The sequence below is a fragment of the Corticium candelabrum genome, chromosome 1 (assembly GCF_963422355.1).
Source record: "Corticium candelabrum chromosome 1, ooCorCand1.1, whole genome shotgun sequence".
Taxonomy (NCBI): Eukaryota; Metazoa; Porifera; class Homoscleromorpha; order Homosclerophorida; family Plakinidae; genus Corticium; species Corticium candelabrum.
The window spans coordinates 16380071-16392342 of NC_085085.1; the positions used below are offsets into that span (position 1 = coordinate 16380071).

Here is a 12272-nt window from a genome sequence, read left to right on the forward strand (position 1 = left end):
TGGTTGAAACCCCAGTGACGACAGTAAATTATGCAACTTGTCTGTCTTCTTTCTTTCTCATGTTTCTCTAGCTTGTCCATGAGACTATGACTTGTTTCAGTCTTTGGGGAGTTTTTGTGGTCTGGCGAACCGTCCGTTGACGATGACGTCCAGCACTTTTTCTGGTGGTCACTGATATCCACTAGGCCTGCTGTCCCAAGTTTGCGGTCACCGTAATGCCTGCAATCTATATCGAATTGGCTAGTCATTGATCGTCGTGTGGGCTACACAGAAACATGTACCCTGCTGGGCTCACCTGTCAGGTTAGTGGATGCCCAGATGGGGTAAAGACCCCACTTGCTCATCATGGAGGGGCATAGCGACACATAATAATAACTGCCCACCCGCGTCAAATTTTAAAGAACTGCGGACCAGAAACTATTATGTTTTTGGAGTGGCCTTAGTATAAGAAGCACTGCTATAATATGCTGCTGTCGGTCAAAGTATTGTATCTTTGATGGTGTAAGACGTACACCTGCTTTGCAATGACAGTGTACTACATGTTTAGCTATTGGGACTGCAGTGTACTGGTGATTTGTAGGTGCTCCTTTATTTGTTTCAACATTTGAGCTTGTCTCTTTTCGAAGCTTTGCATGGTTGTGTGACATAGAGACCTCCAGCCAACACAATCGGCAGCCAAAGTTTTGAACTTTAATAGGTCTATAACACAAACTTTTAAGCAAATAGGAATGAGTGCACAAGCAGTCTGTAACAGTAACAGACATGTAATTTAAATTGGACACATGCCTGTCCAGCTTGTGAAGTGTAGTAGATGTATGTAGTGAAGAGCTGCTTGCTGTAATTCATTAGGTTGCCTCATCTTTGATTCCTGGTTGTGAAACAGGTTGTATCATTGGCTGTTATTTATAACAGTCGACTACTTTGCATTTGTCTGTGCAAACACCAATGATAAAATGAGTGGTGTTAGTAAAGGGGTTGTGTGTAGTAATATGTTTATTTAATGTTCTTTGTTCTCCTGACGTGCAATCTCTATTGTAGTATAGTCACACCTAATGATACAAGAGAACTTTTGCAGTTGCTGCAAATAACTTAGTTCAGGAGGGAGTTTAACTTTTTCCAAATGTTATTGTAAGAAAATATAACTAGACAGGGTTGTAGGTAGGCTTGCTAGAGGAACACTAGGTTGTTGCTTTGGCAAATGCCAATGACCAGATTCTTATTTTTGTGAATTTTCAGTTACTATTTGCACTAAGCAAGTGACTGATACTCATTCACCAACACTGGAGAGATGGAGCTCTAAGGTGTGGGCGTTTAGTTTCTCTTGTCATATGCATCTTTTGATGACATGACTGAGTACACATACCTTGGGATGATGACGACATTTGTAGGACCTGTGGAGATTTCTTTCATGTGCTATTGCATGGCATGTACCTTTAAGCATAATTGCAAATAAGAGACTGAAAGTAGCACAATAAAACAGTGACAGAGATTGGAACAAACTTGAACCAACTCAAACAGTGATTGTTGGCTAGTAAGATATGCAACACGATCTCGGTATTGAGTGTCCACAGTATTAGCATTCCAGGAGCTTGGAAGTAACTCTGTACTCTAGAAACATCTGTTGTTTTTGTGGCAACTGATCTTGGTCACAGTTGTTTGTTGAAACTTTTGATGTCCTGAACGTTGCCAGAAACTGTAGTGTGGTAATTTGTTTGTAACATTTCAAGTCAAAGTTTGATCAGACATCACATTTTTAATGATTCCAGTTGTGATTTTGGCATTTTATTAGTGCAGCTGTTTAGTGATGTTGCTATGTGCAGTCAGTTGTAGGGTGTGTCAGGGGTGTGATGTATCTATATCATGGGTGAGATGGTTGTCTCTCATAATATTTGTCAATTAGTACAATGATATTCCACCAAACTGCATTTGATGAGTATGTAGAGAGTGTAGAAAACAATAGTTGACAAAGTCATTTAATGATGCTCTCTTCTGAGCTGGTAACGCGGAGAAGCAGAAATTTCATTGCAGATAAACGATGATTGTCAACTACTGATACAACTCATGTTTTATCTCTCACAAGCAACTTGTTGTCTATTTTCTCATCTTTACTACATATGTGATGAGTGTAGATGCTACGAGTGCAGACGCTACAAGTGCAGATGCTACAAGTGCAGATGGTAGGGAAATCTCAGTTCCAGTGCAAAACATACATGCATTGGCTCTATGGTAAGAATTAAGTACTGTTAGAAGTTGGCTAGTGCACATATCGCTTTCGTGCACTTTGCTGTCCCAAGGTCATAAGAAATAAGGATTGTTAGTGCAACCTATAGTTATCTTATGAGTTTGGACATTTTGATAGTATTTATGAAAAATGAGCTTTGACCTCTATAATGCTGTTGAATTCAACAGATTTACTTATCTGTAGCTGCTGAAATATTCCCTAATGGCTTAAGTTAAATAACCAAACTTGCCCTATGTGATTAGTGCAGTGTCAATTCAATGTTCAACTCAACTGATCAGCTGTGATAAATTTTGACATTTGCTAGAGACGCTAATGAATGGTTATTATCATTAACAGGAATATTCATAATTAAAATAGTCACAACAAGGTTGTGGGAAAGCAACATAACAGCGTTTGGTCCATGTGTTGACATTGCTACAATAGTAGCCCAATCAGTTATAGCTGCATGCAGTACAGTAGACTACATGCAGGTTCCTTCCTTTGTACTACATATATCTAGGTGAACTCCGTATCCTCCCTAGAGTCCTCATAGCAACACTTTTTATTATTACAGTCCTACAGTAAAGGTCAGGCCTGGTCCTTAGTATACATAGCTATATGGTTTATGTGTATACATAACAAAACAATAATTTGGCTTTCAGTGTTATGCATCTCTGATTTGTACGTAGGCGTAATAATGACGTACGAGATGTGCACATACCTTGCATGTAGAAACCAGTCTAGACCTCTCATTCATGACATCATACAGTCAGTTGACTTACTAGTCTACGAACTCAATGTTCTAATCGAATATGAGCAGGTCGTACTAACGAAGACAACCTCACCCTCTACATCATGCGAACTGTTCGTTGGCGTACTTTTACACACGCCCGAAGCTGCGCACGCGCAAACACTTTCGAACCTTAGTTGTTGGAAGTTCGATCGTTGCTGCAACGCTACGACGCCGTGCGTGTTTAGTAGTATCTCAAGTAGCCGGTAACAGTCACCTGTGCAAGAGCGGCATCGCCGTCGTCAAGTATCAGCATGGGTTGCATGCTGAGTGCGGAGGATAAAGCAGCGGCAGAACGCAGTAAGCAGATAGACAAACAACTACGAGTGGAAGGTGAGCGCGCTTCTCGCGAAGTGAAGCTTCTTCTTCTTGGAGCTGGAGAATCAGGCAAGTCAACGATCGTCAAACAGATGAAGATAATTCACGAGAGCGGCTATTCTGCCGATGAATGTCTCCAATATCGACCTGTTGTCTTTAGCAACACGATCCAGTCCATGATTGCGATCGTGCGTGCGATGGGAAAGCTAAAGGTTGAGTTTGGCGATCCCAGCTGCACGGAATCTGCTAGAAAGCTCTTCAATATTGCTGGGCAGGGAGAAGATGGCGACTTCACGCCAGAAGTTGTCGCTGTTTTGAGAAAGCTTTGGTCTGACACCGGCGTTCAGACCTGCTTCAAGCGAGCGAGAGAGTATCAACTTAACGACTCGGCGTCGTACTATCTCAACGAATTAGACCGACTAGGCAGTCCAGATTACGTTCCAACACAACAAGATGTCCTGAGGACACGCGTCAAGACGACAGGTATCGTCGAAACTCACTTCACTTTCAAGAATTTGCATTTCAAGATGGTGGACGTAGGCGGCCAACGTTCCGAGCGAAAGAAATGGATCCACTGCTTCGAAGGTGTGACGGCTATTATCTTTTGTGTCGCACTGAGCGCATACGACCTCGTCTTGGCTGAAGATGAGGAGGTTAATCGAATGCACGAGAGCATGAAGCTGTTCGATTCCATTTGCAATAATAAATGGTTCGAGCAGACGTCTATCATTCTCTTCCTTAACAAAAAGGATCTATTTGAAGCGAAAGTGGTAAAGTCACCCCTCACCATCTGCTTTCCAGAGTACAGGGGCCCTAGCACTTTTCAAGAGGCTGCCACATATATCCAATTTCAGTTCGAAAATCTCAATAAGAAGAAGGACACAAAAGAGATTTACACGCACTTCACTTGCGCTACGGACACAGGCAACATCCAGTTTGTCTTCGATGCAGTAACAGACGTCATCATCAAGAACAATCTTCGTGACTGTGGACTCTTCTAAGATTCTGCTTTTCTCATCTGCTGGATGACGTTTGAGAAATGGACAGATGTTGGTGCCTAGAACGCTGACTGTTTTATGGGCTGTACTGTAATTGGAATTAGTGATTAATTGAAAGTAGTAACTGATGGAATTAGAGTATTTATGTTTGCATGAAGGTAGGTGTTCGTTGATTTGTGGAAAATCATGCACTCATGTATTAGAATGAGGTTACCTTATGGTTACCCCTCTAGTCACCATGATATTACTGTAAGATGAGGTTACTTTCTGTGCTATCTCATGAGTTGGTGTAGGTTGCCAATTAAGACTATATCATAGCTCCAATCTTGTGATTTTAATTTCCAATTGAATGCTTTGCAAGCAGAATGCAATGTGGCATACTACCGTTGAAGTAGATCAATCATGCTGTTGAAGTAGTGTTCTCAGTAAATTTGCTATTATATATTAACCAAGTGTGCAGAATGAAACTTGCAAGATCTGCCAAGGAAGATCGATCTAACACCATGCCCTTATAACACCGCAGCACTCTCATCTGTATTTACAGTATGATGATCATCTAACAATGAGAGCAAATCTGTAATACAGAATCTATATGCTGCTGACACTGTACTTCACAATGTGCAGGTAGAACCAAAGATTGCAATATAGCGATGCCACCATCTCTTTTCAGAAGTGGAAAATAATAATCACAGTCGCCTTGAAGAAGCATGGCAATCCGCCATAAAGAGAAGGAAACTACTGCAGGTGTGTTAATACACTGAGTCATTTCAAGCAATGCACTAAAAGACTTGATACCATATCTGTCATGTAGAACTTCATCACTTTGCATTGTGCTGTTGATTTGCTGTAAAAGAGTATCTTTGGTAGGGAAATTGATTGCTGCAGTGCCTGTTGCTATGTCCATACATGCCAAACATGCCAAGTATGCTGTAAGCAGATGTACCACATCACCATCAGACTCTTTGCCTGGAAGGTATTCGAAAAGTTGCAACACAGAACGCTGACAAACTTGTGAACGAAGTGAAGGCACCTCAGCAACTGTTGATAGTAAGCCAAGAACAGGTATACTACTGTTGCCAAATTCACTTTCTTGGAGCTTCCAAGCAAGCTGTAGACAAAAGGGCAAGAAGTTCAACCCATCAGGTGATATAAGCTGTTCACATACAGCTGGCAACCCATCACACAACTTCCAAATAAGATTGACAACATTGTACAGTTGCTCACTACTGTCATCATCATTTTCTTCATATATTTGCCCATACAACTTTTGAGAAATAGTGACACATATGTCTAGTAAATGTGCATGGTTTACCAACCACAGGGTCTGGTCATTCGTCGTTACTTCAGCTATGGATGACAAACCAAGACATGCTTTGTTTTGCAGATTGTCATTTTCGTCTTCATTGTCTCCATTCATTAATTGGACTAGAAAACAGCAAAATCTGCTAAAGAGCAGTGGTCGTTCAACGAGAAAATCAGACAATTCAGTACAGTATTTACAGAAAGTTGATCTCAAAAACTTTTCAGAGTAATTGACTGCCAAGTAGCAAACTTCCTCCAAAATTTGTTCCCATACTTGAATAAGCCATAATGTAGGAACTGTACCCTGAGGATCAAACTGTGGTAAACGATTTAGAACTCCACAGCACACCACTTGCCAAATTCCATCTTTCTGTAACCCCAACAGACACAAACACTGGAGAACAAACTCAAGGGCATGAACAGCAGGCTCACCCCGTTGCATGTCTCTGCCAATTAATCGACTAAGAATAAGTGCCAGAACCGGCCCTTGTTGGTATATATATTTTTCTCTTAAAAGAGGAGTAGCATCTATGACATTATAGCTATAATGCTCAATGAATCCCAGCTTCAGATGATCCGACTGAGACAGAGTTCTGGCTAAGTCCCAATGATGACGTGATTCGTCTATATGAACAGCAAAGCCAAGAAATAATAGCTTATTGAGTAGACCACAAGATGTCAGTTCAGCCACTATATCTGAAAGTGATAAATGGTCAGTGTAGGAAAGATCTAACGAGGTCAGGTTGTGCAAGCTGGGAAGAACTGCGGCTAGAAAATCTTTTGGGGTCATCTCTTCCAAAGTAACACTACCAGTGTGAGTATAAGTTCCATACAACACGCTCCCCATGTCAATACTAGTCAAACTTTTCATCTTACCAAAGCTATCAACTAACATGCTGACAACATCAGACAGTGAGGAAGTATCAGCAGTCTTCTCATACAAAGCCAGCAATGCTTTCTGAACACCAAGATAAGATAATTGCTCAAGATGCTGAAGTGAAGGCATCAGATGCACAAGACTCAGACCAACAGTGCCAGACACATCCAAATGTGTCAGCTCTCCTACGTTAAATAGACAAGCCTCTTGAACGATTTGTGGTGTTATTCTCGTATAGCTCACGTCAAGATGCTGGAGGTGATTGAATCGTGGCAATGCATCAAGTCCAACATTACCAGATACGTTACTCAACTTCAGAACTCTCAATCCGTTAGCACAAACACCAGCTAATTCCGACAGCATCCCAGCTGTCGCTTGCTCGTTGTATGCATACTGTCTACAAGACGAGTAGAACTTACTAAATGAGAGATCTAGTGTTGTTAATTGACTGAAACGCCGCATATTTCCTAGAGAACTGTACGGCACGTGACGAGCGTACAGTGGCAATATGCGAGATCGTACTTCGCAGTCTTCATTAAAGAAAATGTCAAGGAGATGGTCACTCAACTTGTGCCTTCGAGCCAGCACCAGAATTAGCCCATCGGCAAGCGGTAGAGGCAAACAACATCCTGCAGGGAGTAAACGCTCGAGTCTACAAGGAAGACGCGATCTCTTCACATGGCAGTCAGATTCCATCAAACCGTAATCTGTTGAGCAGAGGATGTCGACACACGTGTCGAACAGCGAACAAGGAGAACACCTTGCTTCCATAGTTGACAATTTTAGAATCCCGGATGTCAACATCTCATATCCGGGCATATGTTATTCGTAATGTCGGTGTTCAACGTAGCACGTGGACTGTGTCGGTCTCGAACTCTACAACGTCTCCACAGCCGAGTCACTTCGCTCGGATTTTTCTTTACAGGGGCAAGAAGATTGTCAGATCATCTTCCTGGGGAACCCAGTGAGAATTCAGTCGAGCTTTTTGCCAAGAAGCTGAATGTTTCCGACGTAGAAGCAATCGATGTTAGACACGGAGATGGTTACTTCTCAGAGCAGTTCGATTCGTTCAGTACACTTGGCATCGAGGAATGGTTGGTTGACCGTTTGACGGAGCTTGGCTACAAGAGGCCATTTGAGATTCAAGCCAGAACACTACCCTTGGCGTTACAAGGCAAAGATGTTATTGGGAGGGCTTTGACCGGTAGTGGGAAGACTCTGGCGTTTGCTCTACCTATTGTGCAAAGACTAATGGAAGGACATAGTCGAAGTGGACCACGCGCATTTGTTATTGCACCTACACGAGAGCTCTGTAATCAAGTGCATCGGGCTGTATCAGAGATTACAGATAGAATACAATGTGTAGCTCTGTATGGTGGTGCACCTTACGAAAAGCAGGAACGAGAGCTAAGACAATATCCTGATGTCATCTGTGCTACTCCTGGTCGACTTAATGATCACGTTGAGAGAGGCAATCTTTCTCTTAGAAATGTTCGTATTGTGATTCTTGATGAGGCTGATGAACTTTTTACGCCTAATTTTCATCAGCAGATTGAAGGAGTTCTTGAAGATACGCCTGATGACAAGCAAATGTTACTGTTTAGTGCTACAATGCCTAGACAAACTGAACAGGCCACTAAGAGGTATATGCGTAACCCTGAAACTATTGACCTTACCAGCAAGAAAGTTATGCCATCAAACATTATTCACCAAGCACTACAAATACCATTTTACCATCAACTTGATGTTGTGACTGATATCTTGCAAATGTATCAGTCTGAAAGAGCTATTGTTTTTGCACCAACAAAAGCTTTGGCTACTGAACTGGCAGCAAGATTGGCAACAATAGGTGTCAATGCTGAACCCCTTCACTCAGATCTATCTCAGAGGCTAAGAGAGAATTGTTTACAGCGTTTCCGAGATGGCAAGGTGAACACGTTGGTAGCAACAGATGTTGCTGCTCGAGGGCTAGATGTTCCTGAGATAGATTTAGTTATCCAAGTTGGTCCACCTCCCAGTGGCACAGATTATTACATCCATCGTACTGGGAGGACAGGCCGTGCTGGTCGGCAAGGACGTGCAATACTGATTTACTCTCGTGACCCCCAGCAACTCGACTTTGTAGATGAAGTCAGTGATTTAGTAGATGTTGAACATATTCAGCCTCCATCATACCAACAAGTAACAGAAAATGCCATCAAAGGTGCTGTCCAACAAGTCAAGAAATTTGACCAACTCTTGGCTAATTTAGCAACTACAGATGCAGAGCTTCTGCAGGAGGAGATGGGCACAGCTGCTCTTTCTGCAGCGTTAGCCATTATTGCTAATGTCAAAGAAAAAAGAAGTTCGTCAAGTACATCAAGGGGAAGGTCTGCATTTCATGATCGACCAGCAAACAGAAGTAATAGATACAATCACAGGCATGGTCACAGAAAGAACTCTCGATACAATGATTCATCAATTGAAAGGAGATGGGGAAAGCAGCATCAGTTTCATCGATTTCGTAAACAATGGCAGTGGGATAAAAAGTATTGATTGCTTTGTAGTGTGTTATAGATGAGAGTGTTAACGTATTGCTTTGTTGATATAATGGTTGGATGAATACACTGAAGGATGGATGAGTTTAGGTTTGGTGGAGAGTGTGTCTTTGATCAATAACAAGATAGGGTTAGAGCAGGGGTTTAATAGTTACAATAGGCAGAGTTACAAATGCTAGCAGTGCACCTTCCTTGATCTTCTCAGCAGGTGTGTGTGTGTGTGTGTGTGTGTGTGTGTGTGTGTGTGTGTGTGTGTGTGTGTGTGTGTGTGTGTGTGCGTGCGTGCGTGCGTGTGTGCGTGTGTGTGTGTGTGTGTGTGTGTGTGCGTGCGTGTGTGTGTGTGTGTGTGTGTGCGTGTGTTAAAATATTGTTTGTGGTGTCTTGTGAGTGTCTTTTTCTAGTGACTTACTGATACTAAAATATCCGGGACTTATTAGAAGCTATACCTAATTATGTGTGCAAAATTCGCGGATTCTCGAAGACAAGACATCACAGGAAAACCGGCACATTTTGGCCGTTCTTCTTGCGGGAGACGCTTTCGACAAACGCTTTGTCATTCTAAACCGTACGTTGATCGTACGGACGAATTGCCTGGACTAGCTAGAGTAGCCTTGCACATATTCGGAGCTTTTTTTGCTACATATCTGTTATTTCCTACATCTATCTGTTATTACTCTACTATCTGTTATTACTCTACTATCTGTTATTGCTCTGCTATCTGTTATTGCTCTACATATCTGTTATTACTCTACATATGTTATTACTCTACATATCTGTTATCACTCTACATATCTGGTAATTCCTACGTATCTGTTATTTACTCTAGCTACTAATGTACATATCTGATAGATTTACTCTACATATCAGTTACGTGTAGATAGTTAGTTTTTTTTCCTAGGAATATTGACCAACAGAGGGCAGAGTGAAATAATCTGCTAAAACTATCTTCTGTGCGTGATATGTACACATTTCAGTAACGTAATTATAACTTGGGAGTTTACATGTGTCTTTAGATCTCTTATCTTGAACATTTGGCAGATTGTAAGTTGCATGGGCTGCCAACAGCTGAATCATGATTAGGCTTTGAGGTGTACATTCTATAATCTAAACTGCATGTGTGTTCTCTAATTCGATCATTTGAACATGGTTTGCTTAATTATAAGGGGACGCCAACTGAGCACTGTACATCCTACTTTAGTACACTCATTCCAGTCAAATGACATGACATTTCATTAACTACGTGGAGACAATTACTAGTACATGTCATAGGCTGACGCAATCTGCTACCCACTTCCTGTGTAACCAGATGGTTGTGGGTGCTATTCACTGGTATTGTTGTGGCTGTTAGAGTACAAGCGCACTTCCTGTCTGTAGGTACACTAAATACTGGCTTTGATTGCTAGGACTTCAGTGGAGGTAAGACTTACACAGAAGTCTGAACATACAAGGTGTTGTGGAGAAATTTGGAATGAGGATGATTGTTATTGTTGGCTTGTTGGGTGTTCTTTGTATTCAAGCAGCTCCTACTCCATCAGGTAATTAATTAAGCTCTGCTTGGGCAAATTTTCAGTCAAGATATGTTATAGTGTTTGTATGAAGTAGCTCGTGATGATTCCAAATCAGTCACTTATGAAGAGCAAGGAAGTCAACAGACGTTCTTTCCTGAAAAATCTACACAAAATGTTACGTCGAATCTTAGAACAGATTCGTATTGTCCACTTGGTTGGAAAGCACCTTGGCAAGTTGGATTGTTGCTGTTGACTCCCAATCACACCTCCAAGGAGAGGATGTGTGGAGGTGTGCTAGTCCACAAACGATGGGTGTTGACTGCAGCAAGTTGTGTTGAAAACACAAGTATGAAACTAGCCTTGGTTGGATCAAATCAATACTTGGGTGGATTTCTTGGCAAACAAGGACAAGTGATTGTAGTTGATGATGCTATAATTCATGAAGGATACGGACAACATCAACCACCTCAACACGACATTGCTCTTCTGCATTTGTCAGAGGATGCTGTGTTAGGTTCTAAAGTGGCTACCGCTCGGATTCCTAATCGCAATAGTGCTCTTCTTAGAGATGGAACGCTCATGGTTATCACAGGTTGGGGAAGAAATCCTACTAAACCCATCAATGAGGAAAATCTACATTGTATGCAAGTTCCTTTAGTTTCTCGTCAAGAGTGTGAACAGGCTTATGGGCTCTTTGGAAAGAAAATTCGAATTAGCCATTTGTGTTCAGGTGGAGTAGGTGCATGTAATGGAGATGGTGGTGGTGGACTAGTGCATGTGGGATTTGCTGGAAGAAACACTGTGATGGGAATTATCAGCTGGTCACTGAGCTGTGGTGGTCATTACACTGTCCACACAAATGTTGAGAGACACAGACCTTGGCTGTTGAGAAACGTTCCTGAACTGGTAGTTGGATGATCGAGCTACAGGCTATTTCATTAGTGTGATGTATGTACCGTTGCGCTTAGGTAGTATTAGCAATGCATGCATGCAGGCATGTAGTTTAGTGCTTAGATTTAGTTGATCATCCGTACTCTAGCTGCTACTGTGTGCACGCACATGGTAGTACATGGGTAAGTCTTTAACGTACAACACCAAACTCTAGTGTGACCTTGGAATAGTTCGCGTTCTGGCAGAGCAGATGATTGTATAAATTTATGTATTGTCTAAAATGCCAGTTTATTATCGCTCGGGAGTCTGACCCGCATCCTGCTATAGATCACTTTGCACACTGTAAGCGTGAAAGCTTTGTGTGTAATGAAACATGCATAGCCATACGGAGTCATTGTGCGTAACTTTTACCAGACACATAAATGTGGACAGGTCAAATACTCTAGGGTGAAAAAAGGCATTAAGTGCTGTTACAGAAGAATACTACTAGTAGTGTCTAGATCAGTACATCTACTTTTCGGAAACGACCGCAGGGTCACGCAGATATTTTCTAGATAAATTGAATCCACACGAAAGTCTATATCTAGTCTAACTGGGGCAAACCCTTAACTTAATACAGTGCAACTTCTAGCTATGCCACTTCACTGGAAACTAGGATAACGGTAAATACAGCGGCAAAATATATTCCCTCTTTCATGATCAGGACTGCGTCGAGTAGCTAGACACGATACTATACATTTGACGTGTGTCAACTGATCATGAACATGTACAGTGGGGTCTAGTGTGCGTGTCTGAACACATGCAGTGTTCTAAATTTGTATAGAGTACCT

The 12272-nt window shown here is 41.8% G+C and overlaps 4 protein-coding genes across 6 annotated transcripts; 3 read left to right on the top strand and 1 right to left on the bottom strand.

Annotated features, from left to right (window-relative positions):
• Positions 1-2979: 2979 nt before the first annotated feature.
• LOC134177647 (guanine nucleotide-binding protein G(i) subunit alpha-like) lies at positions 2980-4607 on the top strand. Its single transcript, XM_062644426.1, has one exon. The coding sequence runs from the start codon at positions 3266-3268 to the stop codon at positions 4328-4330; it is 1065 nt and encodes a 354-aa protein (XP_062500410.1). The 5' UTR covers positions 2980-3265; the 3' UTR covers positions 4331-4607.
• Positions 4608-4616: 9 nt separating this feature from the next.
• LOC134177637 (uncharacterized) lies at positions 4617-7248 on the bottom strand. Its single transcript, XM_062644416.1, has one exon. It carries the CDS (start codon positions 7200-7202, stop codon positions 4884-4886), a length of 2319 nt encoding a protein of 772 aa, XP_062500400.1. The 5' UTR covers positions 7203-7248; the 3' UTR covers positions 4617-4883.
• A 78-nt stretch (positions 7249-7326) lies between these two features.
• Positions 7327-9239, top strand: LOC134190436 (DEAD-box ATP-dependent RNA helicase CshA-like). The gene has a single exon (XM_062658891.1). The coding sequence runs from the start codon at positions 7338-7340 to the stop codon at positions 9039-9041; it is 1704 nt and encodes a 567-aa protein (XP_062514875.1). The 5' UTR covers positions 7327-7337; the 3' UTR covers positions 9042-9239.
• Positions 9240-9590: 351 nt separating this feature from the next.
• LOC134182854 (trypsin 5G1-like) lies at positions 9591-11746 on the top strand. 3 transcript variants are annotated; one of them, XM_062650304.1, is made up of 3 exons: positions 9591-9608; positions 10447-10578; positions 10643-11746. In XM_062650304.1, exons 2-3 carry the CDS (start codon positions 10512-10514, stop codon positions 11467-11469), a joined length of 894 nt encoding a protein of 297 aa, XP_062506288.1. In that variant the 5' UTR covers positions 9591-9608; positions 10447-10511; the 3' UTR covers positions 11470-11746. The 3 variants fall into 3 exon arrangements, with proteins under 3 accessions (XP_062506288.1, XP_062506281.1, XP_062506294.1); XM_062650297.1 differs by lacking the exon at positions 9591-9608 and having other exon boundaries at positions 10416-10578; XM_062650310.1 differs by lacking the exon at positions 9591-9608 and having other exon boundaries at positions 10418-10578; positions 10646-11746.
• Positions 11747-12272: the final 526 nt, after the last annotated feature.